Below are 27,167 nucleotides of genomic sequence, written 5' to 3' on the forward strand. Positions count from 1 at the left end.
TCGCTGGGACCTGTTCTAATGTATTCCACTTACAACTTACCTACATTTGCTTGTGAACCCAAAAAAGGCATCCACCTTCAATCATTGAGTGAGTGAGTGAGTGTAGCGGTCATCCTGATCCTACCTTTGCTGGCGCTGATGGTCTGCAGCACCATCTCTGCTGCCCCGCGGTCATGCAGCCGGGCCTGCTGGTAAAGCAGCTTTTGCTTCTCCATCTCTTTCTCCTGCAGACCGGGGAGGGTGCAGACGTGAGAGGCTGCAGCCGAGCCTCCTACAGCTGGGACAACCAGGCTCTCATAGGGCTAGGAGGGACTCGCATGCCAGACTGCATATATGGGTCTATGGGTCCATGGGTCTCAGGAAAGAGTCTGTTTTAAGGTTGTTACAACTGGTGCTTTCTATGAAAGGGAGTCGCTTTATATAACTTTCAAAGCTGAGATTGAGATGGCTAGGCAGACTATGTTATATGTATGTATCAGGGTATACCCTGGAGTCCTGATGGCTCTATGAGAGTAGGTGATCCCTGTGTGAGAGTGTGTGTGCGTGTGTTGGTGTGTGGATGTGAAAGTGTGCGGGTGACAGTGTGTGACTGTGTGTATTAATAACAGTGAGGTTAGTGTGAAGTAAGCTGAGCTCCAGGGGACATGAGACATGGTTCAGAGAGGGTCAGTGTCATGTCCCCCAGGCCTCCCACTCAAACACAGCTACAACTACAGCCGCCAGCAGTGAACACGCGACATCAGCAACACAGGCACAACTGACAGCCAGCAGCAGGGGGCGCTGTGGCGCCCGGCTTTGCTGCTTCCCGCTTTCCATCTGAGCTATGAAGAAGAAACACAAGGAAGAGATGGAAGAGCCCAGAGAAAGGAAAAGGATGGCCGCACCTGTAGCTCGTTTTTTTTCACATCGTTACGGGTGTGAAAGAAAACCCAGGGGGAGAGAAAGACGTGATGAAGGAATTGAACGGATGAGGGAACCGCTCAAAGAAAGAAACACCAAAACATTAAAAAAGGAAATCGGATGCGACCCACAGAGACTTTGAGCTTCGTTTACCAGAGATTTCTCCTCCTTGTTGGCAATTTTGTTGCTTAAACCTTTGATAATATCACGCTGCGGAAACAAAATGTCATCATTTCACGGTGCAGTGAGGATGCCTGCTACTGTCAACACACCAGAAAATAGATTGAAAAGAACAGAAGGCAGAAGAAAAAGAAAGAAAGGATAGGAAAGAAGGGAAAGAATGGGGTGCATCTTGAGCAGACTTGCTCCTGGAAAGCCATGCAGGAGAGTGTCGGCCTTATTTGTAGGCCTGCACTCAATCAACCGACAACATATTATACATATACTCCATTGTTTCTGTATGTGGTATAAGAACCTATATGTCGCTGCAGTGTAGTACTGCATGTTTATCACTATGTATGTAGAATATTGCATGAAATGATCTGCTCCAAACCTGGATACCACTTACTTCCTGTTAATAACGACTCCTTTGTGTTTGGGATGTCAGCTGACAAAGGGGTGTTATGAACACTAGTGATTCTCAGGTCCATTAAGTAACTCTGACTGTGTAAGCTAACCAACACCATCTTCAAGGATAAATCAGTCTTAAAGATCTAGATCATAAGCATTATTAATAAGATACACTTTTAATTAACTTGAACAATGGCAGTTGAGAAACACTGGTCAAGAGCACAACCAGATAAAAGTGTGAACAGTGAACAATGTTATCTGAGAAGAGGACGAATGCAAATACTTATAAGGAGGTGTTAGTTCAGGCTACTAATGAGAAATGTGATTAATAAGGTGTATAAGTGTCCTTCACAGAAACAAGTAACACATCCAGACTCTGGAGAGGTGAGAAATCGTATTATTGTCAAGGAGACTCAAGTCATGCAATCTCATCGCACTGCATTGTTCATCGGAAGCTTTAAGCCATGACCAAAAAAAAAGAAAAAAAAGCCACATTTTAAAAGAACTGGTTCATCTTTAAAATGTGCCAGTGATGGACTAAGGTAAAATGGTGGTTCAGCGGGTAAAGAGATAGATAGAGGACACCTACTTCAAAGCTCTTCACCTCCTCTCCATCTTCATCCTCTTCGTCATGGCAACTCTAGATTGAGGGATAGACAAAGGGAGACCCTCTATAAACCAACCAGAATAGGTAAAAGGTCATGGAATAGTATTGCTTTCTAACTGACACAGTTGTATAAACAATTCAAGCAAAATATACAGTTCTCTCCAACTGATTGGTTAAATAGGTTGATACGGATAGCTGGTACCTTCGCCATAATGTCAGCATAGGCCATGTAGAGGATGTCTTCTTCCAGTTTACTGCAACACACAGGAAGAAAAACCAGATGAAAACACGATGAGCACCAGTCCTGCCATCCGTCCTAACATTACAGGACTCGAAAACCCCCTGTTATAGGTGTGTTTATGTGTACCTTTTATGTTGTGTGTGTGGTTCTAAGTACCCTTTGTGTGTGTGGTTGTGCACCCACCATTTCTCTGTGAGGGCGGTTCTGCTGAACAGCTGGATGAGCTGGTGCAGCGGGTCGATCCTCTTCAAGCCCTCCTCCTCCTCCGGTGGCTCCTCCTCACCAGGTTTCTGAAGACACACATACACACACAATGTCGAAGTATTAAAAAAGCATGATACTATTCAAATGAAGTGTTGTTTTGGGGTAACAGTCTTGTCCACCAGCCTGTAGCCTTTCTCCTGTCATCTCCTGTCATGTTGTGCAGTTCTCCCAGGTCCCGCCCGGATCCACAGACATTTTTATGCCTAACAATGGACCTTCCTGTCGCCCTTTCCGCAGACAATTTCTCCACAACAAACTGTAATGGGATTCAGCTCATCAATTCAGGCCATAATTGCAACAGCAGTTGCAACAGCATCTGTGCCCTGAATACCAAGAGACGGCCCACAACTCACACATGGTTTATATGCAGGGGGAAATAGACTGCTTCAACTAAATGTCAACATCTGTCGGGTTTGACTCCTCCATTTTTTGCTCCTCGCTAGTTTGTATTTTCCTTTTCCGATCTGATTTCAAATCTGCCCTTTTGAAGAACCTTACTTGAACGCAGAAATTATTTTCTGCATAACTCTGTATTCTTGCTGTGTGTGAGGGAGCGGAGGGAACTCACAGCTAAGTCTTCTATGAGCTTATCTTCAAAGTAATGCTCCTCAGCCTCTATCCATGACTTCTCATAGCCCTGCAGGAACAGGTTCACTGCCCGGTGCCTGGGGGGGAGAGAGAGAGAGAGAGGGTCAGTATGTGAGGTCTTTGTGTTGTGTGTGTGTGCATGTGTTTAGTGTGTGTACAGGTGTGCCTGTGTGAATGTTTTGTATGCGTGTGTGTATTCTTGTGTGTGTCCCTCTGTGTGTACTGTTGTCTGTTTGTGAATGGGTGTGTGGTACCTGGGTAAGTTATAGAGAGGGGCCATCCTGAAGCAGGCCACCACAGCTCTCTTCCTCTGTTTGGACAGCAGTTTGTGCCACACAGCTTTCTTGCTCCTCTGCGGATGTTCCACCTGCAGTGAGAGGCAAACAAACTATAACTGCTCAAGGCAAAAATTACAACTGAGGTATTTTTTTGAGGTTGGAAACTTAAGTGACCATTGTTTTAAATGACTTAGCGTTGGGCTTGAAACTTTCCACTCCTGAGCCAAATTGATATTCAAATTCCAAGCAAATTCAATGATCACCCACATTCTTCTTCTTCAACAACACTTGGTTTGGAAGCACCTCTGCTACACACTCACCTGGTCCAGATGGAATAGGACATGTGCAATGTCCAGAACTCTCTCCACAGTCTTCTCTGGGTCAGATGTGTCTTCGCTCCTGTTGGGCAGGTCCCTGTAAAGGGCCATCTGCCAGCGGATCGCTGGATCCTCCAGCTGTGGTCACACAAACACAGGCCCACACACAGAACAACCACACACAAGCGGAGAGATGTAGGCACATACACACAGACACAAAACATTGATGAAAACTCTTAAGTCACCAACATGAGAGATGATCTAAGACTTTAGAACTCTAGAACGCTCATGTATTTATAACTACCACAAAGAAGGGACTTGCCATTTAGCCTAAGTACTGATATGACATCAGTGGATTTATGAACACAGCCACTGTTTACAGTGGTGACAGTACCCACCAACACAGTGGTACACCCAAACAGGCCCTGCCCTGCCAGCTGGCTCTCTCTAAGCTTAGCAGAGGCCAGGGCGTCCGCTGGTCTGGCGAGAGGTTTGGCATGTCCGTGGTACCCATGATGCTTTGCATGGTCCACGGACGCTGCCTTCTTAATGGCTGCCAGGGGCATCCTGGGAAGACGATGGGTTGTGTCCAAGGTGGCAGAGCGTTTGCGGAGGGGAGGCATGCGTTTGTGCCCGCCGGGCATCTCGGAGCCCGAGGGTTTGGACTGGCGTGACTTCATCCACTTCAAGACTATGATGAGCTTCTTGACCAGCTTTTTGAAGTGGAACACTCGGTACTGGTGGTGGTGCGGTGGGGATTGGAGCACATGCAGAATGGATGGATGCAGATGGACAGACAGAAAGAAGAAAGAGTGGGAGAAAAAGTAAGAAGGTGGGGGGGGGGGGGGGACATGCTGGTTAATGAAAGGGACATGCTGAGGGTTTTTTTTTTTTTTTGGGGGGGGGGGGAGGGGGGGAGGATCTATTTATAGCATTAGCCCACAGCCATCTGATTTGACAGAGTGGCTAATAGCTACAAAGGAAACATCTGGTTGAGTTCCAACATTGTTAGAAGGCAGGTTTGTCAGTGAGAGGTCGGGGGGATGAGTATGAATGAGAATGAATGAGTATGATGGTTTCACCTGGTCTATGAGGTCTACAGGTCTAAACTTGAGTGTATTCTCACCTTGCCCTGTAGATGCAGGTTGTTCCTTATGATCTCCCGTACCTCGTCCTCTGTGTCTTTCTGTGGGGAACAACAACTCCAGATCAGCTGGGAGAGGAACCTCCCACCCTTCATCTCCTCCAACCAAGGAGCCAGAACACATCAAGACATCAGTCATTTAAAGCCATTTATAAAAATAAAAAAATGCTCAGTGTGTCAGCAGGGGGTCACCTGAGTGAAGCGGTTCTTGGCGAGGGCAATCAGCTCCTGGTCACCCGGGGCACAGATGTTAAGGCCGACAGGAAGCAGGCGTTTGAGTGTGGCCACGATCAGGCTGGTCTGCATGGAGTAGCGGTCGCCCTTCCTCTTCATCTTCTTCCTCTCCTGGTCTGATACAGCACCCTGTTCAACACACATACACACCCACGAAAACACGTGATGACATGTTATCACAAGTCAAACTTTTCCTCAATCCTGATCAAGCAGACTACACTATCAAGCCACGTACCTTGGCCATCTTAGACTTGGTGTCAGTAATGAGGAAGGACATGTTGTTGATCTCGTTCTGCACCACAAAATTTTGCTCCTCCCGTTTGAAGTTCTGCGAGGGACGAATGAGAGATTTCAGTGGTTCAGCTCCGGAAGAGAGAGAGAGAGAGATGCACGGTGTTGTCACTGGCTTCAGAGCACAGGCCCACACCAAAGCAGGGATCACATACATAGCAGTCAGCCAGCTCTTGCCGCCAAGGACTTCATTCGAAACGGATATGTCAGACAGAGCACTGCAGGCCCTTCATCGGGTGTATTCTATCTGAGCCCGAGTCTCCTCTGAAGTTCCTTGGTCCTCTCGACCGGAAGGTGTCCTGTCTGCCTGACTTACATGTGACTTGGCCCAGAAGATGAAGACCTCCGCCACCATACGGAACAGCTCCTCCGCCTCAGCGTTAGGCTCCTTCAGCCACTTGGCTCTGACAAACATCAACAACATGATCAGCACCAACCACAGAACACCGGTCAACTTATCTCTTGGCAATGTACAGAGTGATAGTTATCTGTGTACTTTATACTGTATATTTCTAAGTGTGGTAGTTCCCTGTACAGTACCTGTTGTAGTCGACGAATCGTATCAGGAGCGGGTAGAAGGCGTAAAGGTCTCTGATCAATATGGTGAACTCATCCAGGATCAGAAGCTCCGCCTCTGACATCTCCCCCCGCCCCTCAGCCTTCATGTGCTCCTCGTCCAATAGGACGGTGGCAGCCTTCTTCTTTAGCTTCTCCATTAGAGGCAGAAAATGGGTCTTCAACAGCTGGGCATTGGCCTTGCTGATGATTGGCTGGGAGAACACTAGAGGGCAGGGTTAGAAGGCAGAGACTGGCAGTTAGGAATTGTCCAGTTTAAGCATAGAACCTTGGCCACAACATGTTTTCAATACCATGCTTGGCTCAGTCAAGGTTAACTGTGTCTTATAGCTGAGTATTGCCTGGGGCTGCCCTCCCTACCAGCCAGTCGTTTCATCCAGGCGCCCTCGTCGATTCCCAGGTTGTTGTAGATGATCTTCAGGATGTTCCCCAGCAGGGTGTTCATGTGGTCGGAGGTGAGCGAGGTGCAGCAGCTGTCGGCCCGTTCGGCCGGGTGGTTCTCGGGTCCGTGCTCCCACCAGTGGGACATGTAGCTGCACAGCATGGGCAGGACCACCTCCATGACGTGGGGCATGTGGGTGTAGCGCATCCCAGACTCGGCCAGATCCATGATCTCCTCCAGGGACTTCTCCAGAGAGGGGATGGCCGGACAGGCTTCCTCAACCTGGGAGGGGAGCCCTAGGGCTGGGGAAGGAGTCCGGGGAGGGGGAGGAAAAAAGAGAGGGAGGATGAAAAGGAGAAAAAAGAGAGAATTCATGGTAGTACTGTTTATTTTGACTAGAATCATGACAAAAATTGCTTTCTGTTCCCTTGTGAACAACATTGAAAGGCTAAAATGGTAGTATGGTGAAAAAGGAGTCTGTTATACCAGTCCTTTCTCTGGCCCCCTTGGTGTTGTAGATGGAGTAGCTGTTGAACTTGTTGAGGTGAGGCTCCAGGAAGGCCACAGGGAAAGCTGCCGAGAACGCCGCCAGACACTCCCCCATCGCCGGACGCTGTCTGCAGGAGGACGGGGTGGACAAGAAAGAGAGAGGGAGAAAGTGGGAGAGAGAGAGGGAGAGAACGTGGGAGAGGTAGAGAGAGAGAGAAAAGACAGAGAGAGACAGAAATAGAGCAATACAGATCAACGCTGTCCACAATCGCCAACCCACACCAACATGCACTGGACAGCAGGGGGCAAGGCAGTACCTCTCCACGTAGATACTCTTGTTGGTGCCCAGAGAGTACAGGCTGTTTAGGATGCGGTAGCACGACACCTGGATGTCATCCACTGAGAACAACACATATGGCACAACAGGTCAGAACAGTACAATATAAACAACCACAAACATCCCATCACTTAGTACATCATCTCTGTAGCCAACATGCCTCTGCATGGTTTGTAGGCACATGAAGGTGTGTCATTTGAAGGTTCTCACATATGAGGTCTTCTCCGAACAGGTTCTGGCCGATGTGTTCGAAGAGGGAGGAGAGGACGGGCAGCAGGGCGAAGGTGGTGTAGTTGATGATCTGCGTGACTCCGCGGGGCTGGGTGCGTGTGTGTGTGAACTGGCCCTGACGCAGGTTCTCCAGGGTCTTCTCCAGGTCCTCGGCAGCGTTGTCAAAGAACGCCCTCAGGGCCGCCTTCACCGTTTCCAGACCCGTCTTCATCACCGTCCTGGTGGAGTCACACACACACACACAAACACATAGCATACACATAGTGCAGCAGAGGATTGTTTTATATATGTAGTTCACTCCAAGATTAGCCTTAAAATAAGATGAATCCATCCATTTATCTACAAACACACATATACTGTATATGTATTTATGACTTGTGGAACACACCCAAGTGAAAGTGAGGTAACATACCTGGCATCCAGGGTTTGTCCCAGTATGTGAAGACAGTTGACAATGGAGATGGCATCATTTCCTGTGGATGCGCCAGAGGAACAGTGAGTGTGGTACTGTAGCAGAGAGCAGTCTCTGCAGTCTGGGCGGTGAATATCACATGCCACACCACGCAACACACACATGCTCTTGTAGAAAAACAAACACAAGACACCAAACGGAATCCCAAATGAACCGAACAGTCAGATTATCTTTTCCTGAGTACAAGTATGTCAGGAAAAGAGCAGAGCAGAAAACCCAACACACACACACACACACACGTGACAGCTCTGCTGTCTCTCCTTACCAAACAAGGATATCCTATGTCTGACAAGAACTCCCAGTTTGCAGAACAGACTGAAGAAGAAAAGAAGGGTAGAGAAGGATAAGCGGAGGGGGGAAAGAGATGAACGAATTAGAGTGAAAGGAAAAAGTAGATAAACAGAAAGGAAACAGAGCAGATGTGAGTGATCAAGGGAGGACAACTTGAAAGACAGGAACACAGAGTGGTATAAAAGACTGAGCAACGTTAGAAGTATATGTTTGTTTGTGTTTGAGCGTGTGTGTGTGTCTGCGTGCATGTGTTTGTGAAGATTTCTAAACTGTCTGAATTTAAATTACAAGGACATCCTGGGTTAGTAGCATGAAATCCACGTTTTTTAAATAAGGCCCTTGAGGAAATATTCCTACTCTAATGCAAACAACTTAGCTCATCTCCTCTCTCTCGCATACACTGATCTAAAGACCCAGGAAGACTGACAACATCCAGCTACATTTGTCCCTGATCACCTCTATTATTGAAAACAGGAGGAGACATGGCAAGTAGGCCAGTTTACACAATCGAGACACATCCACCGATCTGGTGGTACTCCTCACCTGGTCACCATCTCCTTCTCTTTATTGGAGGCGTGGCCCCCACTGCTGATTGGTCGGATGGCTGTTGACAGGAAGTAGAGTCGGTGGTTCTTGAAGTACTGGTCGACCAGTGGCAGGACAACCTGTGTTAATGAAGACAGCAGACACAGTTCTTCAACCAAAAACAACAAACCTAACCCTAACCCTCTATTCCCAAAAGACACCTTGCCCTGAGCGCATCTCCTGCTCCATAGTTAATGACTGTCTTCTTTGTAACGGCGCATAATTGGGCCCCTATTTCCCATTTCTGTTTCTCCCAGTATTGATCTGAATGAGTCAGTGGCAATTATTGTGGTGATGTGAGGTTATGTACATCAGCCCTCAGCACAACAGGGGTCCACGGCTATTGCATTAGAGTGTTAATAGGAGCACTGTTTGATGTTTGTTTACAGGAAGCTGCAGGTCTGATGACGTCTCCGTAACTGGGGAACAATGTGCTTAGCAGATCAAAAGCCGTGGCTTCCAGATACCCTCCCTGGCCTTGACACAACAACTTAAAAATATATCAGAGAGAGAAGGGTAGAGATAGACAGACGACGAGAAACCCAGACACCAAGCCAGACGGCTAGTCGGACAGACAGACAAACGGACCTTTCCAAAAAACTTGATCTGCTGTTCGTGGGGAACCTTCTCTCCTTTAGGTCGTGTTCCAACATCTGAAACGAGAGAGACAGAGGGCTTCAGAAACACGAGCACGCAAACAGACACTCATAACCCACACTCACACACCTAAAGAGAAGTCGGTTGAATATTCCAGACTGGATGTGTGTGACGGCCCTCACCAAACTCCAGCATGTGCTCGTGAGCTTGGTCTACATAGGTGATGAGCTGTTGGAGGAAGGTGTAGGCAAAACGCTTCTCTATAGAAGGGGTGTCCAACTCCTGCTCCTTCACACACCTGCACAGAGAAACCATGTCTGGGGAAACACTATGGACACACACACACATACGAACACACACTCACTACACTCATTCCTTACCTAGATACACTGTATCCATTGATTTGCAGGAATTTGAGGGTCTCTTGTGCTTTTTCTCTGTCTTTGGATTTCTCTTTGGCAGTGAGCGTGTCATATGGCACCAGCAGAGGATGGCTTCCTCCACCTTAACGAGACACAAGTCAGGGAGAGATTGTGAAACACTGCCATCTGCTGGTGGTTACTGTCAGACTTCAACGTTCACAGGACCTACTGTGAGTAGTCACCAAGGCAGAATCAGAAAACATTTAGAGATAGCAAACTTCAGTCAGGAGTTGATGTTCTGCATTGCAGCTTACTGTGGGGTTTGGAATCAACAAGGTCTCTGAAGGCCTAGTACTAGCAATGACGCTATTGCCAACAGCAGCAAGGCTAGCAGCAGGAGTTAATCAGATTTACCTTCATCAGTCAACAATACTTTCCTGCCTTTCAGATCTACCCAGAAGGCACAAGAACACAGGAGACAGACAGCAACCATTTTCACACCTCACGCTTTCAAATTTTCTTTCAGGTGGATAATGCCCCTGGTTTATTCTTGGACAGAGGTTGTACTAAAACTGTACTAACCTTTAGCTTCAAGCTCAAATTTCTTCTTTTTGGCCCAAATATTGTGGTAATTCTCTGCAAGCAGTTCCGCCATCGACTAAAAGACAAGAAAAGTGAGTGCAAGAATTTGGCCACTGCAGTACAGCAGAGTGAACATTGAGTAGGAGTACTTCTAACTCACGTGTAGGTCTCGAGACAGAGTCACATTGCTCATATCGATGGGTCTAGGGATAAATCCAGGTGCTCCTTCTGTCGACAACTGGACACAGAAGAGTTTCTTTATTTCAGTACTCTGTCAGCGTGTGTGCGTTTGTGTGTATAATGTTGTGTGCGTATCATTGCATGTGTATGTACAGTATGTGTATGAGCGTGTGCTTTGTATCTACCTGACTGGCCTGTGAGATGCGTCGGGTCCTGTTGTGCAGGCTGGCAGGGTCACCCTCCCTGGTCCTCTCTATGCTCCAGCCCCAGGCTAGCATGGTCTTCAGAGACTCCTTGATGGGCCAGCGGTACACCTCCTTATCCTACAGCAGGGGAGGAACAACAGAAGGAAGGAGGGATTGAGGGAAGGGAGGAGGGAGGCATGGATGGACGGGTGGATGAACAGAGTTCCAACAAGCGATGTCATCCATCATGACCAAACTAAGTCTCAGCCCTGGTTCTCGCTTGACATGAGGAATATTAACACTGAAACTTCACATAAACTAACTAAACCAACACTTATGTACACGAATCCCTAGTAGTTAGGAGATGTAGTGCACTGTAGTCACTGTTCTGTACAGTCATCCCCTGAGGTCTGACCTTCTCAGACAGGCCTTTGAAGGGCTTGAGGAGAGGGTGGCTCTTGGACGCCTCACACTGCTGCTCTCCATGCACCCATCCGATAGCAAACTAGGAGGGAGAGAGGAGGAGAGGAGTATGGGTACAAGCCATGTACATGCTAACAGCAGATTCCTGTATGGCTGCATTACAGTATCACTCTGTCTTTGTTTTAACTATCTCATTTAACTATTTATCTAACCACTGGATGAACTACAATTGTATTATTATAAGTGTAAATCCACCTTGTCCATGGACCACTTCTCATGGGAGTGTTCGGCGTATTTGTTGATGAAATAGTCCAGTTTTTCTGGGACGTTCACACTGGTGTAGAGAAGTACAAATCACAGAGAATGTTAGCAGTAATAGTACCCTGCTAATCACATCGAAACAAAAGGTTTAGCCCCTACCAAACAGAAGTAGGTATCCTTATGCTACAGTAACAGGGGTTCGACTGTTGTTATCACTCAGAAAAGCCCTGTTGGCAAGTCATGACCTTATCTAGCATTTAAGAGTGTTTCCAGGTCTTACTTAACGGTGTCTGCTGGTTGAGGGTTGAAGTTGCCCTCGGCGTCCATGGACGACTGCTTCTCCATCATGGCTACGTAGGTAGACTCCATGTAGTCAGGGGGCAACGCCCCGGCAACAGCACTCAGACAGGGCAGGGCCAGCTTGAACAGCTCCTGGTCGTACCCCTGGAGGGAGCCAACACACACACACACACAGACATACAGATACAAACACACAGACACACACACAAAACACAGGCACACACAGACGCAGACACACAGACAAATATACACACAAACATACACACACAATGAATGAAAAACTAAGAGCCACTAGGAAGTACTATAGTCATGCCAGATTCACCTGCTAGTCTACTGTAGCGGTCAGGCTGCTGTATACAATCAATATCCTTTTTGTGCCAATGTCAAAATGTCAACCTACGGTACCCATATCAATAAAGTTGTACAACTGATTGATTGATGTGTTAATTGATTGGTTTACCTTGCGTGAAAGGGCATCAAAGATTCCCCAGAACAGCTTCCTGGAGAGGTGGAGTTCCTCGTCTGACGAGGCTCCGAAGCTGCCCCACCCCCCCGTCAGACAGTAGTACTTCCAACAACGCTCATAGTGATTGGTCAGCAGCTGGATGGAGGAGACAGAGTTCAGCATAGCCGACACTGATCAGTGGAAACTGAAGAACGTTTCCACCATCGATATACAGAATCATCTTCAAGTGAACAACTCATAGATCACCAGAGGTGAAGGACTGTGTATGTGAAGCTGGGACTCCCTGTGTGTTACAGTGTCTCCTTGAGAGGTAACTTGTTGAGTCCGCTGTGTGTCATATTTATGGTTATAGTCAGTATATAGCTGCATGGTATGTTATTGTGTGTTACAGTGTGTAGATCCAAGGTGTAGCTGCAGGGTGAAGCTGCAGGTGGTAGCTGCAGGGTGAAGCTGTAGGTGGTAGCTGCAGGGGGTAGCTGTAGGGGGTAGCTGTAGGGGGTAGGTGCAGGGTGAAGCTGCAGGGTGAAGCTGCAGGGTGTAGGTGCAGGGTGTAGGTGCAGGGTGTAGGTGCAGGGTGTAGGTGCAGGGTGTAGGTGCAGGGTGTAGGTGCAGGGTGTAGGTGCAGGGTGTAGGTGCAGGGTGTAGGTGCAGGGTGTAGGTGCAGGGTGTGCTCCTACACCACCTTGAGAGGCATCTTGGTGTGCTCGTTGAGGAGAGGAACATCAAACACCAGGCGCCTGAGCAGGTGCTGCATCATCGACGGCCTCAGTTTACTACAGGTAGACAAAAACGACGACAACAACATTACCTGCACTGAATAACAAGCCCACTGACCAGCCCTAAAGGATCGGGCTAAACCGATTAAGAGTTAATGACATTTCAGCAAGCAGCATGGGATTGGATGGTTGGATCCGGAGAGAGGTTTAATAAAAGACCAGACCGAGGAGCTGTTTCTCACCCGCAGACGGCCAGCAGACACTCCTCGATGGCGTCCCTCTGCGCCTTGGTGAGGCAGCAGCCTTTAGACAGCCGGTACACGGTGTGGAGGAGGGAGTCGATAAGCGAGGCGAAGGGCTCCGTCCCGGCGAACAGCGGGGCACACTTGGTGAGGAGGGGGAGCACGGCCGTGCACAGGTACCTGTTGAGGGCCAGGGCCATGTCTGTGGCACTGAGGGCCGCCTGGGGGGGGGAGAATACCCGGTTAGTCATACAGCCTCAAGATGAACATGGATGTGCAGATCCTCTCTCTCTCTCTCTCTCTCTCTCTCTCTCCCCCCCCTGCCTCTCTCGCCCCTCCTCCTCCTCACCGTGTCCAGGGAGGCTGCCGCTCTCAGGTCTGGCAGGAAGCCCACCTCCAGAAGGTGGAGCAGGAAGTTCTGGTCCTCAATACCGTAGACCCGGTCCAGGAACAGAACCATGGCTGCCTTGTGGTCCGGACAGAACCCTGCCGACATGTCTGGCTCCACCACCGATCCGTCTGAGACGACACACACACACACACACGCAAACAAACAAACACACTTATCAGTCGAACTGTGGTTCACTATGGTATGGATACAGAGAATAACCAGATTCATTTAGAAAACGGCATCATCTTGTACAGTATGTGCTCGTCAAAACAACCAGTCCACTGTTCCCTGTATGGCGGTGTGACAACCCCACCTTTGGCGAGGGTGGGCATGGGGAAGGGGATACTGATCACCCCCTCCAGGTCCTCGATGGGGATGAGGGAACGCAGGATGGCTCGGATACGGATGGCCTCGCCCTTCCCTGCGTGGATCAACTGGTGACAACACACACACATCAAAACCTCCCTATTGGAAAAAGCCACATTGTACCACACGTGGAAACAGCCATCCACATTTTCTACTGTTGTAAAATGAGCTCTTCCTTGTCCCCTATACTGGTCTACAGACCTCCCCACCACCACCACCACCACCACCACCAGTAGGAGGCGCTAGTCTTGTGTCTCACATGCATCTCAGGAGCACAGCGTCCCAGCAGGTCAATGAGAGCAGCATAGAAGGTCATGATGGCGTTGCCGGTGTGGATGGTGTCATCCTCCTCATCCTCCACCATGTCGCTGCTGTGAGGGAACACACACATCATTACACCATCATTTACACCACACACACACACACATACTTAAACTATGCAGAAACAGGCATGGATAATTCCTGCTATCTCTGTCTACAGGCTCGGCCTTTCCTGTTGCTGGTGTGCAGTAAGTGCATTCCAGGGACTGAGCCTTTGTCATGTTCTGAGGGGATATGATGTATTGTAATGTCTCCCTCAAACACACTGTGCAGGAAAAGCAGAAGCAGTTATGCAACACTTGGCAGAGCATGACAGAACGAGAGCGCTGGAGAGTAATGAGCCACCTTTTTGGCAATAGAGGAGAGGAGAGAAAGGGGGATATGGGAAAGAGAGAAAGGGAGGTGGAGGGAGACAGAAGCCAGTTAATGAGAGAGAATGAGAGCAGAAGGAGGGAAGGACAAACAGGGAGAGAGAGACTTACATGTTCCCAATCTATTCCCTGAACACACATTCGAATGAGAAAGTTTGAGAAGTTCCACAGAACTGAGGAAAAAATAATCCGATGAATGGTGGGCGGAAGATTAGCCAATGAGAAATTAGAAGTTTGTACAACAATGAAGCTTCTATGTCACCTACAGTGTCCTGCTGGCTTCTGAGGTGGGGGAGGGTCCATCTCGACTGGGATCCTCCGAAATCTTGATGGCTTCCATCATGGCCGCCAGCAGACCGTTGCCGCCCTCACCACGTAGCGCGGGGCCAAAGCACTCTGGCCGGCGAATCAGCAGCCTCACTACCACGTTGGCGTTCTCCTCCACGCTCTCACCTGATTGGACAGAAGGAAACAGTTCAGTATCTCAGATGGGCAATGTTGAGCTGCAAAGCATTATGGGAGCAAAGGACAAAGGCTAGTGTGAAAACAAGGACCGTTGCAGAAGACAGCGAAGCGCAGGAAGTCCAGGTAGCGTTCACCCTCCACAGGGTTCCAGCCGATGTCAGGGTAGCCCTTGGAAACCAGCATGACACAGCTCTGCAGTCCACACCCTGCGAGGTATTGAACCACCTGGGGGAGGGGGGGGTAAGACCAGGGTAATTCTAATGTCTGCCAGTCAGGGTAAAGTTCATTTGACAGGATACTTCAGCTTGTCAGGTGAGCAGCTGCATACATACTGTACGAGGCAGCTCTCTGGGAGTCAGTCTATAAATACAACAAGGGTTTATACAGAGTACTGGCTGGCCTGAATAAAGTTAGTTCTGTTGGGCAGAGGTAGGAGGAGGAGGGCTAAGAAAAGGAAAGAGAAGGGGTGAGAGGGAATTAAAGCGAGAAGGAGGGAGAGTGAGAGAGAGTGGGAGGGACAGAGAGAGAAAGAAGAATAGTGTAAAAAAGAGAGAGAGTGAGAGAGAGATACAGTACCTTCTCCAGGTCAGGCTCCCTGAGGGCCAGAGCCAGCTCGTTGTTATCCATCACTGATGCTGCAGCTACATCCAGGGGGGTCGAACCTCGCATGGAGGGGGAGGCTAGGAGGAGGAGGGGGCCAAGGGAGAGGAGGGGGCCAGGAGAGGAGAGGGAGTGGAGGGGAGCAGAGGGCAAAGGCGATAGGGGGGGGGGGGGGGGGATGCAGAAGAGGGGAGAGGAAAGGAGAGAAGAATAGGGAGGAAAGGCGTAGGAGATGTAGAGGGCAGCAGAGTTGGAAGGTTGAGGATGGGAAAGAGGGATGAGAAGATGGATGAGGAGACGTGCAGGAAACACAGAGATACAGAATAATCAGGAACCCTCGACTGACTTTAGAACTGCATGCATCACTACACAGCTGCAGGCGTAAATAAAGATCACACCATAGTTTATGCTCTGTGTACCAATGTAATGCACTGTCTCTGTGCCTGCAGAATGATAGAAGACACTTATATTCTAGGGTGAGCTCAACTGCCAGTAAAGCTCTAATAGACTGTGTCAAAGTACCGAAGATCTCATCACAGTGAAATAGAAAAACAATAAAAACCCAATGGAAACATGCGCTTACCGAGGCCGACACTGCTGTTTTCCAGCAGGTAACTGAGGTGGTCGAACATGGCTTTTTGGTTTTGTCTACTGATGCGACAGAAGTAGCAAAGAAAACGACAGCAGTTGGCCACCATCTTAGGAAATGTGATTTCCTTAACAGAAGTGATAGAGAAGTCGCACACTATTACTGGTTGTGTCAGGGTTACGTGGCTGTCACACATCACACACAGACGGTTGCACTGAGGCCCTCATAAAAAGGATGAGAGGTAGAATGCTAGTCACTGTTTCTAACAAGTTTATACATCAAAGACAGCTTAACTCAAGTCAATTAGATCTAAAATGGCGGCAAACATATCCCATACAAATGCCAAATGTATTACACAGTAGTACAACAGTGTAACTAAGGAGTAAATAAGTGATTTAGTATGTGAATGGCTGTCAGATAATGGGTTGGTTAGTTGCTTAGTTCAAGTGGGTAGTTAGTCAGTTAGCTCGTTTATGAGTTTGTTACCTTGGACTCTCCTCCACTGAGCACATTGACCATGACCTCCATGACCGTCTCGTGCATTCCTAGGGCCCTCATCAGGTTAGGGTGCTGGTAGAACACCTTGTTGTTCATGATGTCACTGAGGACAAACACACTGGCTTATACACCACCCTCTTGGTTGCTTATACCCAAGCAGACCTGGGGTCTGCAGTAAACAGCAGGCGTGTCTGTGTTTAGTTCTCTCCTCACCCCAGGCCCCTGATCATGAGCTTCTCCTCCTCTCGGCCCATGCGGACAGACAGCAGGGACCTGATCTGGCCCAGAGACGCCAGCAGCTTGATGGTGTCCTCCACTGACACTGAGTTGATGGTGTAGGTCTTGGGCAGCGCCCTCACCTGGCCACCTGGAGAGGTTCAGCCAAGGTTAGGACAGTTTGGTCTTCTAAACACAGCTAGCCCAAGCTTTACATGGTATACCCTCTGCAGGTTTGGGTGAGCTTGTTTCGTATCTGAGCGTACCGATGCCATCGTACTGGCGATGCAGCAGGACAAACATAGCTCTGACCAGCTCTGGGTCCTCAATGACAGACTCCTGCGCCCAGCGCACCATGGTCTCCGAGATGAGCTGCTGGAGGGTACCTGGAGGACACACACACATGTACGACCCGTCACAAACACATTCACACACATACACACTCACGCAAACACACACACATACACACACACACGTGGCACATCTACTCGGGAGCTTGTTTTGCTTGTGCTTGTTCCTTAAGGTGGCAGGTTGTGCTTGTTCCTTAAGGTGACAGGTTGTGAGATACTCATGAGGAAAACAATGTTGAAAAAGGCTCAAGTGAAATGGAATAGTCATCCGAAAACTGAATTATTGAATTACAGTGTTCCGAGTGTGAAAAAAAACAAGAACACTAGAACTAGGTGTACTGTGTCGAGGACACTGTTGTCATAATGAGGTCAGTGTATTCTGCTGTGTTGCTCCTGCTCCCTGCCTCTCCCACAGGAAGACAGGAGTGAAGGACGGGCTTACTGGGCTTCTTGGCTTGTTTTTTCTTGGGCAGGTCAGACATTTTCCTCCTCAAGTAGGCCACCTTCTCCACGAGGGAGATCAGTCGGCCCCGGATGGTGAAGTCACTGTCGCTTTCGCTCGCCCGGTCATCATCCATCTCTATACCTGCGCAACACAACACATATACAGGAAACAGAGTTACCTCCTGAGGAGAAGTGAGTGTGTGTGTGCGTGTGTATATGTGGGAGGGTCTCCTTTGGTGACCAGATCATCAAATATAATGAAGTTGATTTAATTAGGATGTGTGCAGTTGATTACTGAAAGGATAATGAGGAGATGATGCGCAGTCATGAAGTGACTCGAGTCACCATCAAGGAGATGGCTGGAGATCGGCTGGACCAGCATTACCACAGTGAATCATGAGGTCTTCATGGAAGTCCAGTAGCTGTTCTCTGATGTCTTCTGGACATGGACACTCTTGCTTCTCCTCCTTAAAGTTCAGCAGCATGTTGATCTACAGGGAGGAGCATGAAAAAAAAAATCTGTTTCAGTACAGCTGCATGATAAACTCCTGTCTCCCTCTCTCCCTCTCTCACCCTGCCCCCTCCCTACCCTTTCCTCTCCTATCCTCCCTCCCCTGCTCTCCTCTGTCAAGGTTCCCTTCCTGCTGTACCTGTTCCTGTGGGGGGGATCTGAACTCTTTGGTCTTGCGGGCGGTCAGGGCGGCAGACATGTTGAGAGCCTGCATGACCTCGTTGTAGCGGAAACGCTGGTTGTCCTGGAGATGGGCCACGAAGTCGTCAGAGAATGCCACCACCGCCTCGATGCGATGCCTCACCTGACAGTCACACAGGTACTGGAGCAGGTGGCACATCTGGAGACACACGCACATCCGGCACACCAACACACACACACACACTGGTGAGGAGGGAGGTCATTAGTGAACTCAAGTGTGACTGCGCTGCAGTACGTGAGAAGACTTTCCTACCTGGAGTTTGACAGGCTCTGGTAGCTTCATCTGCAGAAGGCCCTCCTTGGGCACCTTGATCCCCCCATCCTCTCCCCCGGCCCCCTCCCCCCGCGCCTCCACCTTGCTGCCCTCCTTCTCAGGCTTCTCCGGGGGCCCGTCACCCCCTTCGGAGAACACGCTGGGTTCTATCAGCTGCAGGATGTTCTTCAGGTCCCCGTTGTGGAACACGCCCATGATGAGGAGCGTGTAGAACAGTTTAATGAGCGGGACAAACAGGAACTCAGTGCTGCCCCCTATGGGATCCCGGACGTGCAGGCTGCCCTCCCTCACCGCCTCCGTCAGCATCTCAATCGTCTTCGTCTTCAGGATGTCCAACGGAAACTCGGGGCTGTTCTGGAAACAGTCCCCGCCCCCGCCCCCTCCCGAGCCCGCCGCCCCGCACAGGAAGCTCGGCGAGGAGAAGTGCATCCTGGGCCGCAGCGAGGTGCTGAGGCCGATCCCAGGGAGGCCGTGCTTCTTCTTCTCGTCCGGGAACAGCGTGATGCTCTTGGTCTCGTCCGTCATGGGCACGATGTACTCGTTGTTCATCATGAGCCGGGCCGTGGCGTAGGTGCTGAGGTGGATGTCGATGAGCAGATCGTAGTAGCCCGTCCGCAGCAGGCCGGGCATGTACTTGTTGTCGATGGCGTACAGGAGCTGAGCCTCGTCCACGTGGCTGCAGAGGGCGTGGGCCACGCGGTTGTTGCCCAGGGCGCACACGGCCGAGTAGAGGCGCAGGGTGTGGTAGTGGAACTTCAGCAGCTCCTTCTGCTCCGTCAGCTCCAAGATGTCCACCGACCTGGACACACACACACACACACACGTAAACGCGAGCGCATTTCAGTGCGGGCAGGCAAACGTGTCCACGAGACGCAGACCCCATGTTTTCCGTCGACGGACCGATGAGTGGAACACAAGGCCGGAGCGAGCAGCGTACCTGTTCTCCTCAGGGATGTGCAGGGACATGAACTGGAGCGGCTCGGAACACTGCACCAGCCAGCCGTGACGGTCGTTGACGCGCGACACCTCCACCTTCAGGAAGTGGTTGGGGACGCGGCTCCAGAGGACGGGGGTCAGGAACTGGATGTGCAGCCTGGGGGGGCACTGGGGGGTGGCATTCTTCCTCTCACTCTTAAACAGCCCCGCCGACAAGGGCATCACGTTCTGGCAGCACAGACACAGATATACTGAGCTGGTATAGAGAGAGAGGGCAAGGCATTTTGCTGCAAATTCTGTCTGAGGGATGAAGGTCAGAGAGTTGGTTTTTATAGAGAACACAGAGAAAACACAGACATGGGAAACAATAGCTGGTTTCAGAAAAGCAAGGTGAAGAGTACAAAGGGCAGTCCTTGGAAATGATGAGATATACACTATGGTGCTGACAGCTTCCCTCCTGGTCAAAGCAAGGCAAAGATTGGGAAACACTGCAACACTAGAATCAATATAAATCAATGTAGTAGTAAGTAGATATCAATAGATTGGATAATGTAAAACATTTATAATGTATGCCATCTATAAGGTAACGTAAAGTAAGACTTGACGATTAATTTATGCCAATGGTAAATCCTTCCATTTCTCCCTCAACAGACAAGCAGATAGTCCCAGACAGGAAAACAGTAAGAGAGTAGCTTTCAGTGCAGCTTTTCAGTACGTGAGACCAGTGGAAAAGGGGAGTGAGGCAAACAGCTCGTCTCTTCAGTTGGTGCGAGGTCCTCCTCGTTCTCTGTTCCTCCAACACCTCCCGTACTCTGAGGCTGGCCTAGAAAGCTGTGGCTCTATTCTGTCACCATCTGGGTGTGTTTGTGTGCGAGTGGATCCTCACCTTCATGCGTCCCAGTTCAAACTGAAAGATGTTAGGGCTGGTGGCCTGAGCGAACACAGCAGGAAACAGCTTGGTACTGGGCTCCACCTGGAGAGGGAGAGCGAGGGAGAGAGACAGAGAAAGAAAGAAAGAGAGAGAGAGAGAGAGAGAGAGAGAGAGAGAGAGAGAGAGGGAGGGAGGGAGGGAGGGAGGGAGGGAGGGAGGGAGGGAGGGAGGGAGGGAGGGAGGGAGGGAGGGAGGGAGGGAGGGAGGGAGGGAGGGAGGGAGGGAGGGAGGGAGGGAGGGAGGGAGGGAGGGGGAGACACCTTCAGTGAGGCCCTGTTCTGACCCACTGTGCTACTTGCTGGTGACTGTGCTGTGTACTTCACCTGGTAGTAGGTACTGAGCTCCTTGCCATTGGCAGTGAAGGAGAGCAGTCCGTTAGCTGAGTCCACCACACAGCCGATCTCCAGGCCGTTGTTGTTCCTGCCCTGCCCTGGACTGGTGCTCTCCCCTGCCCACACCATGTAGCAGTTACTGCGCTTTATACTGGACAGGAGAGGACACACAATGTTTTTTTTTATTTTTATCAAAGATTCGGAGAGTTATTCAGACAGACCAACCCTGCGGGGAGCACTCCAACTCATACTGACCTCTCGTGAACTTTGCCCTTCTCGTCTCCCAGGGTAACGGTAACAGTGCGGACCTTGTCCAGCTCAAAAGCCGTGTCGTGCTGGTGGAAGTCCGAAGTGACCCAGCCGACCCACACACTGGACGGCTCCTGGCCCGGGAAGATGCGCACAGAGTAGTAGTACTGGGGAGACACACACACACATACACACAGTTAATATACACAGTCAGAAGTAGGGAGTGGGATTCTTTTAATGCCGTACGTGTATGTGTGTGTGTGTGTGTGTGTGTGTGTGTGTGTGTGTGTGTGTGTGTGTGTGTGCATGAACACGTCTCACAGTGGAAGTCTGCATGAGGTACTCATAGTCGTCTCTCTCGTCAGCCAGCACCTCCTCAGACAGCCGGGTGGAGGAGGTGCTGCTGTTGTCTGGCTTGGTCCTCTTCAGCATGAACCTGCCATGACCAAGGACAGATGCTTTCTGGCTTAGCGCGAGGTGTACTACTAACATCAACTAGGGTTAGGATTCACACAGTTAATACATCTTACTGGGGCAAAGTACAGTACGTCATGTATGCCTGGGCATGGGGTAAGGAGGGAGTCTCCCAGGGGTATAGCTGTGGAGAGTTCTGAGTCCAGACTGGGTGTGTGTCTCCTTACCTCTGTTTCAGTTTGGAGGGCTTCTCCTGGGCATAGTCTTTGTGATTGTTGAACTCGTCCTTCTCCGGCCCGTTGGAGCCCATGTGACCATGGGCCGACTTCATCAGGACCTCGAAGTCGGACACCGTTTCAAAGTCCTCCAGCTCCTTCTTGGGAGAGAAGATGCCTCCGTCAGCTGGTAGTGTCCCGCCGGGCGACTTGGCGAAGGCCTCGGCACACTCGATAGGCATGCTGAGGCGGTAGAACACTATGTCTGTGTTGCTGTTCTGGGAGCCGAACGACCTCTGGGTGACCTTGAGGCACGGCGGGATCTCCACGGTGCCGTCGATCCTTGTGACCTTTAAGCCACAGGGAGGTAACAAAAGGTGGATGAGTCATAGGGTCAGGAAGAGGTCATGTTGGGGTCATGGTGGGAGTACCTCTGTATGTGAATATGTGTTCATTCATCGTCAAACCCTTGTCATACTTAAAACTAAGATTGGCTGGAAACCTGAAAATCCCTCTGTCATGGGTAGTGGTGAGTAGTTCAGCAGGTGTTAATAATCTTGTTTGTTTTGGGTCAGTCTCACCTCGATGTGTTCGTGGTTGTGTGGTACGGGTATGAACTGAGGCAGCCTCTTGCTGAGCCACATGGTCAGATCCCGGTTCATGTTGACGGCAAACGGTTCGTAGCCCTCCTGCAGGCCGCATATGGTGAAGTATTTGAGCGTGCTCACATCCTTGCCAAAGTTCATGCGGCCCACCTGACACACACCCAGACTGCACACTGGGATGAAACCTGGGAAAGGTAGTAAGGGACATCATCATCATCACCACCATCATCTTCATCATCACAGTCATCACCTTACCATGGTTACCATGACTGTTACGGTAGGTCAAAATATGGATGTGCATTTGTATTGACCTTGATTCTTGTGTTTTTCCTAAAATAAACCCCTCTGGAGTTCTCCTACTCTGACCAGTAGATGGCTCTGAAGTTCACTTGTTTCACCTGCAACTTGATAGGCTGCTGATGACCCTGATGAAACACTCCAAATTGGCTCATTAGCTGTATCACATCTATTTAATTAACGCCCTCTCTGTCATAAACTCTATCTAATCACATGGTCCCACTTCCCACTTCCTGGTTGTGTGTCTGTCTGTTACCGTTGGAGCATATCAGACCGGGCCAGGTGGATTGTGGGATTGTGGATTGCGCTTGTGCACAATCAGCAGTGCGACTCTTACAGCACTGCTAGTCTGCTTAGCCCTGCCTCTAAGCTAGCCTCTGACCATGCAATGTTTGTGTATTTGACAGTTTGTGTGGGTGTGCGTGTGTGTTGTACTTGTGGTTGAAAAAACACTTCAAATTAATTTGACAGCGTCCTATGAACTAGAGTGGAGTGAAGCAGGGTAGTGGACACAGCCACAGGCCCCTCTGGTCTGGCTAAAATACTGTGTCAGGAGGCAAGCCAGTGGAACTAATAGTCACGGAGGTTTAGAGAAGTACAAATGGTGCTATCATTGGTGACATAACATTGAGGTTAATGGTTAGTTGAAGTGTTGCCAAACCTAAATTCTTTCTGATCTTAGTCGGGGGCCTTTTTGGACCGGAAACTTTATTTGAACGGGACTCAACGGGATTACAGTAATACAGATTAAATGAGAGAAGAATAGAGTTGAAGCACAGACCTTCCCAGACTTCAAAGTCCTTGAAGGCCAGTTCAGACCCTGAGTCATCCAGTAAGACCTCTCCATTGTGGGTGAACATCATGGTCTGTTCGTTCATGTCCACCATGCAGCCCACCACGTCACCTGACTGCCACAACCTCCCAAAGTGCTCATTCCCCTGGTGCCACCGCTGGGCCTGAGCAAAGCAAACAGGATACACCCACACGTCACCAGTATACCTGTATATACTGTACTGACACACTCTCCTCTCTCTCTCTCTAGATATCACACACTTGCAAACACACACAGACAAGCAGAATTCACACACACACACACAGACACACACATATGCAGATCTCTCCAGCTTCCTCTCTACTGGTCATAAATAGCTGTTGTCACCACCTGCAGTGCTTGACAGTGTGAGTCACCTCGGCCCTCGCCTCCTGCCCACTCACAGAATGACAGCCTTCACACCAGCCTGACTAACCACCAGCTCAGTCACCCGCCCTGGCCACGGCAGACAGCATGGAGGAGCACAGCTTCACACGATTCTTCCTAAGCAGCTGCAGGGGGCTCCAAGTGCGTCTAGGGAGCGTCTATGCATAGATAATACCTTCATGTTCTCGCTAAGGAATGTCTTAAAGATGGTCAACTCGTGGCAGACTCTCCAAAGTATCACAATCACGGTGGCTCAGTTGTGTTCATTCGCAGCAACAACAGTAGGACATATTACACAGTGTGAACTGGTGATGTTACCTTGAAGCCGTCGAATACGAAGGCGTGCTCGTCGGAGCCCAGTTCCTGGTCGGGCAGACAGCCAGGCCGTGCCCAGCCCACCCTCATCTCCCCTGACGTCACCACCTCAAACTCAAAGTACCACCTCCCGGCGTTCACACTGTAGGGTTTCTCCGCACGGAAGATACGGAAACGCTCGGCGGACATGTTGCCCAAGTCTGCTCTGGCTGCTGGAGAGAGAGAGAGAGAGAGAGAGAGAGAGAGAAGAGAGAGAGAGAGAGAGAGAGAGAGAGAGAGAGAGAGAGGAGAGAGAGAGAGAGAGAGAAAGAGAGAGAGAGAGAGAGAGAGAAAGAGAGAGAGAGAGAGAGGGAGAGAGAGAGAGAACGGGAGAGTGAGAGAGAGTGATAATAGGAGAGAGAGAGAGAGAGAGAGAGAGAGAGAGAGAGAGAGAGAGAGAGAGAGAGAAGAGAGAGAGAGAGAGAGAGAGAGAGAGAGAGAGAGAGAGAGAGAGAGAGAGAGAGAGAGAGAGAATGAAGGATGTATAACAGTATGCTGGCGGTGTGATCTGAGGATTGCTTTGAGACCTTGCTGGTGAAGAAGTATAGAAGTCAATTTATTCCCTGTGGGTTGATGGGAAAAGAAAACATCAAGAGGGCCAACTGACAAAGTGTTTTTCAAAATGCGTAGTTTATTGGCAGTTTTGCCTTGCTCAGCATCCGTCAGAAGAGGCAGCTCTTGCTGGGCTAACCCTGGCAGCTAGCTGCTAGCGGAAGGTAAACAACTGTCCAGGTGATTCATGGTGTGGTGCTTGCACAGCTAAGTCACCCATGCAGGTCCACTACAGCTATAAATTCAATCACACCAGGAAAAGAAAAAAAACTATCCAGTTTAAAAACTGTGTCATAAAGAATTCTAAAGAATAGTGCATGAACTGTCTTGGATTACACGGAACTGTTGCAAAGAAGACAAGTGTTTGTTGTGTGTGTGGTGAGTGAGTGACCATACCATGGTCCTGGTCAGGGGCCTCCAGGTTGTACCCGTAGCCCAGCAGAGTGCGTACGGCCTCCCGCAGACTATCCTTGTTGGACTTCTTGGTTCTCTCGTCCAGCAGGGCATAGGGAACCAGACGTGGGTTCCTCCGGTTCTTCACATCCTTCACCAGGGAGGAGGAGGTTAGTCAGGAAATGGTGACAGGAAGTTGTTTTTCTACCGCAAGGATAGGGTAATTTCACAGGTCAGACACACACTGTATTACAGATGTACTGCTTTGTCCTATGTATTGTGATCTCAGGAGATTACAATCAATTTCAAGGGACTCAATTTAAAAAATAAAAACAAACATTTGCCATATCAGTGACTATGTGTAAGGATGTACCCGACGGGGTTGGATCCAAGCACAGATTTATTTGAATGGTCGGACAGGCAAAGATCGGTACACGGTAGACAGGGCAATACACGAGATCCAAAACGGAGTAGGACAACTAGCTCAGGTCAGTAACAGTAGACGTATTCTTAACAAGGCTCGGGCTGAACTGGAAAACAAGATCAAGACTTCACACCGGACAACCCACAAACAGACACTTAAATACTAATACTAAACAAGACACAGGTGTAGCCAATTGTCTTAATATTTCGGGGATGCCGAGCGTGGCAGCCAATTACCAGCTGCAGAAGGCTCTGGCATTACAGTATGCATGGTAGTGATTTTGTTACTGTGTACATTTTTGATAATTCAAATACAGACTTGTTCTGATGACAGAAGTATCAAGAGTCCTGTGTTGCAAATAACCTAGACCCATTTCAGATTTCCAAATGCAAAAACACAAGAATTTACATTTTGGGACAGGTCAAATTCAGTTTGGGATGGTTAATTTTGCACTTTGGGATGGTACTGGGACCGTGAGGAAAAAGGTTAGTTGTGAGCCCTGCACAGGACACACCTGCTCCTTAACATGCTAAGATCCTGCCAACATATCTCAGCTGCAGGAACAAAGCAGAGTGTGCTGTCAGACAGGTTTCACAGCCAGGATTATGGTGGAGCGTCTGCATTAGCGAGTGTGCTAACCCCTGTCATGAATAACCCTGGCAGTGTTAATCCTACAGCTAGCTTGATCCCTCTCCATTCACCACCCTTCATTTTCTTCCCCCCTCCCACCCAGACGAGAAACTGTGTACTGTATGTAATACTGCAGCACAGTTGGGTACTATGCAGTTGTACTGTCTACCCAGGGGTACAGGAGTTGTAAAGACATTTGAGAGACGTCTAAGACCAAGAGTGCCTATTAAAATGTCTGTCATTTTTTGTTTATAACTGGGATAAAGACAGCGTAAGGCATACACACGTGCACACACATTGACCGCCCCCTCACCATACACACACACACACACACACATACACACATCACACACACACACCTGTTGGATGCCGTAGGTCCAGCCCTGGCGGATGCGGTCCCTGGCCCAGACGTTGTGGGCATTCTCCGCCAGCTTGTCCACCATGGCCTCCTGTGTGGAGGCCAGCTTGATGTGGCTCAAGTCCATGGGGGCCGGCTTGTAGCCACTGGACAGCTCGTAGCTGGCCCGGAGAGAGAGGAAAGACAACCGGTTTACATATTCTGAAAATGCATCCTGTTGACCTTCCTTCCGACAAGCTGACTGGGGTTGTTTCCCCTCCAGCCATACTATAAAACACTGCAAAATATTGTAACAGTAGCATACTGTAACATACTGATCTTGTGGGATGAACTGTAAGATGTTAGTGGACAGGGGACTTACGTAGGGGACAGTTTGAGGTTATTGACCTTCTCAACAGCATGTTCATCAGCCAGGCCAACATGGCAACCCAGAGCCAGGAGAGTCCTGTGGAAACACACACACTTACAGGTTTGAGGAGTGGGTATACAGTAAGAGAATACTGATCTTCGGACTGTGACCAGTGAAGGGAGGTGAAGTGATGGATTGGTCATTAGAACTCAAAGAGAGTGG

At 49.5% G+C, this 27,167-nt stretch overlaps 1 protein-coding gene across 1 annotated transcript in view; it reads right to left on the reverse strand.

Moving 5' to 3' along the window:
• Positions 1 to 27,167, reverse strand: part of ryr2a (ryanodine receptor 2a (cardiac)) — a 68,892-nt gene that overhangs the window by 14,946 nt on the left and 26,779 nt on the right. The window contains 57 exon segments of the mRNA XM_067245220.1: positions 125 to 224; positions 2,060 to 2,110; positions 2,280 to 2,331; positions 2,502 to 2,608; positions 3,151 to 3,247; positions 3,425 to 3,537; positions 3,769 to 3,903; positions 4,892 to 4,951; positions 5,102 to 5,272; positions 5,379 to 5,471; positions 5,751 to 5,838; positions 5,975 to 6,215; positions 6,371 to 6,694; positions 6,879 to 7,009; positions 7,199 to 7,280; positions 7,429 to 7,667; positions 7,862 to 7,922; positions 8,187 to 8,236; positions 8,756 to 8,877; positions 9,386 to 9,450; positions 9,577 to 9,692; positions 9,775 to 9,898; positions 10,339 to 10,414; positions 10,499 to 10,576; positions 10,704 to 10,841; positions 11,119 to 11,208; positions 11,382 to 11,460; positions 11,668 to 11,831; positions 12,148 to 12,288; positions 12,836 to 12,926; positions 13,112 to 13,332; positions 13,461 to 13,630; positions 13,816 to 13,936; positions 14,128 to 14,239; positions 14,827 to 15,013; positions 15,115 to 15,250; positions 15,602 to 15,705; positions 16,209 to 16,341; positions 16,701 to 16,815; positions 16,926 to 17,079; positions 17,195 to 17,314; positions 17,721 to 17,864; positions 18,108 to 18,213; positions 18,373 to 18,573; positions 18,688 to 19,507; positions 19,646 to 19,872; positions 20,531 to 20,617; positions 20,899 to 21,058; positions 21,163 to 21,323; positions 21,478 to 21,592; positions 21,798 to 22,135; positions 22,367 to 22,575; positions 23,469 to 23,643; positions 24,204 to 24,412; positions 25,188 to 25,335; positions 26,598 to 26,757; positions 26,958 to 27,041. Of these exon segments, the coding sequence (XP_067101321.1) occupies positions 125 to 224; positions 2,060 to 2,110; positions 2,280 to 2,331; positions 2,502 to 2,608; positions 3,151 to 3,247; positions 3,425 to 3,537; positions 3,769 to 3,903; positions 4,892 to 4,951; positions 5,102 to 5,272; positions 5,379 to 5,471; positions 5,751 to 5,838; positions 5,975 to 6,215; positions 6,371 to 6,694; positions 6,879 to 7,009; positions 7,199 to 7,280; positions 7,429 to 7,667; positions 7,862 to 7,922; positions 8,187 to 8,236; positions 8,756 to 8,877; positions 9,386 to 9,450; positions 9,577 to 9,692; positions 9,775 to 9,898; positions 10,339 to 10,414; positions 10,499 to 10,576; positions 10,704 to 10,841; positions 11,119 to 11,208; positions 11,382 to 11,460; positions 11,668 to 11,831; positions 12,148 to 12,288; positions 12,836 to 12,926; positions 13,112 to 13,332; positions 13,461 to 13,630; positions 13,816 to 13,936; positions 14,128 to 14,239; positions 14,827 to 15,013; positions 15,115 to 15,250; positions 15,602 to 15,705; positions 16,209 to 16,341; positions 16,701 to 16,815; positions 16,926 to 17,079; positions 17,195 to 17,314; positions 17,721 to 17,864; positions 18,108 to 18,213; positions 18,373 to 18,573; positions 18,688 to 19,507; positions 19,646 to 19,872; positions 20,531 to 20,617; positions 20,899 to 21,058; positions 21,163 to 21,323; positions 21,478 to 21,592; positions 21,798 to 22,135; positions 22,367 to 22,575; positions 23,469 to 23,643; positions 24,204 to 24,412; positions 25,188 to 25,335; positions 26,598 to 26,757; positions 26,958 to 27,041 (8,396 nt within the window).

This window comes from Osmerus mordax, chromosome 10 (assembly GCF_038355195.1).
Source record: "Osmerus mordax isolate fOsmMor3 chromosome 10, fOsmMor3.pri, whole genome shotgun sequence".
Lineage (NCBI taxonomy): Eukaryota > Metazoa > Chordata > Actinopteri > Osmeriformes > Osmeridae > Osmerus > Osmerus mordax.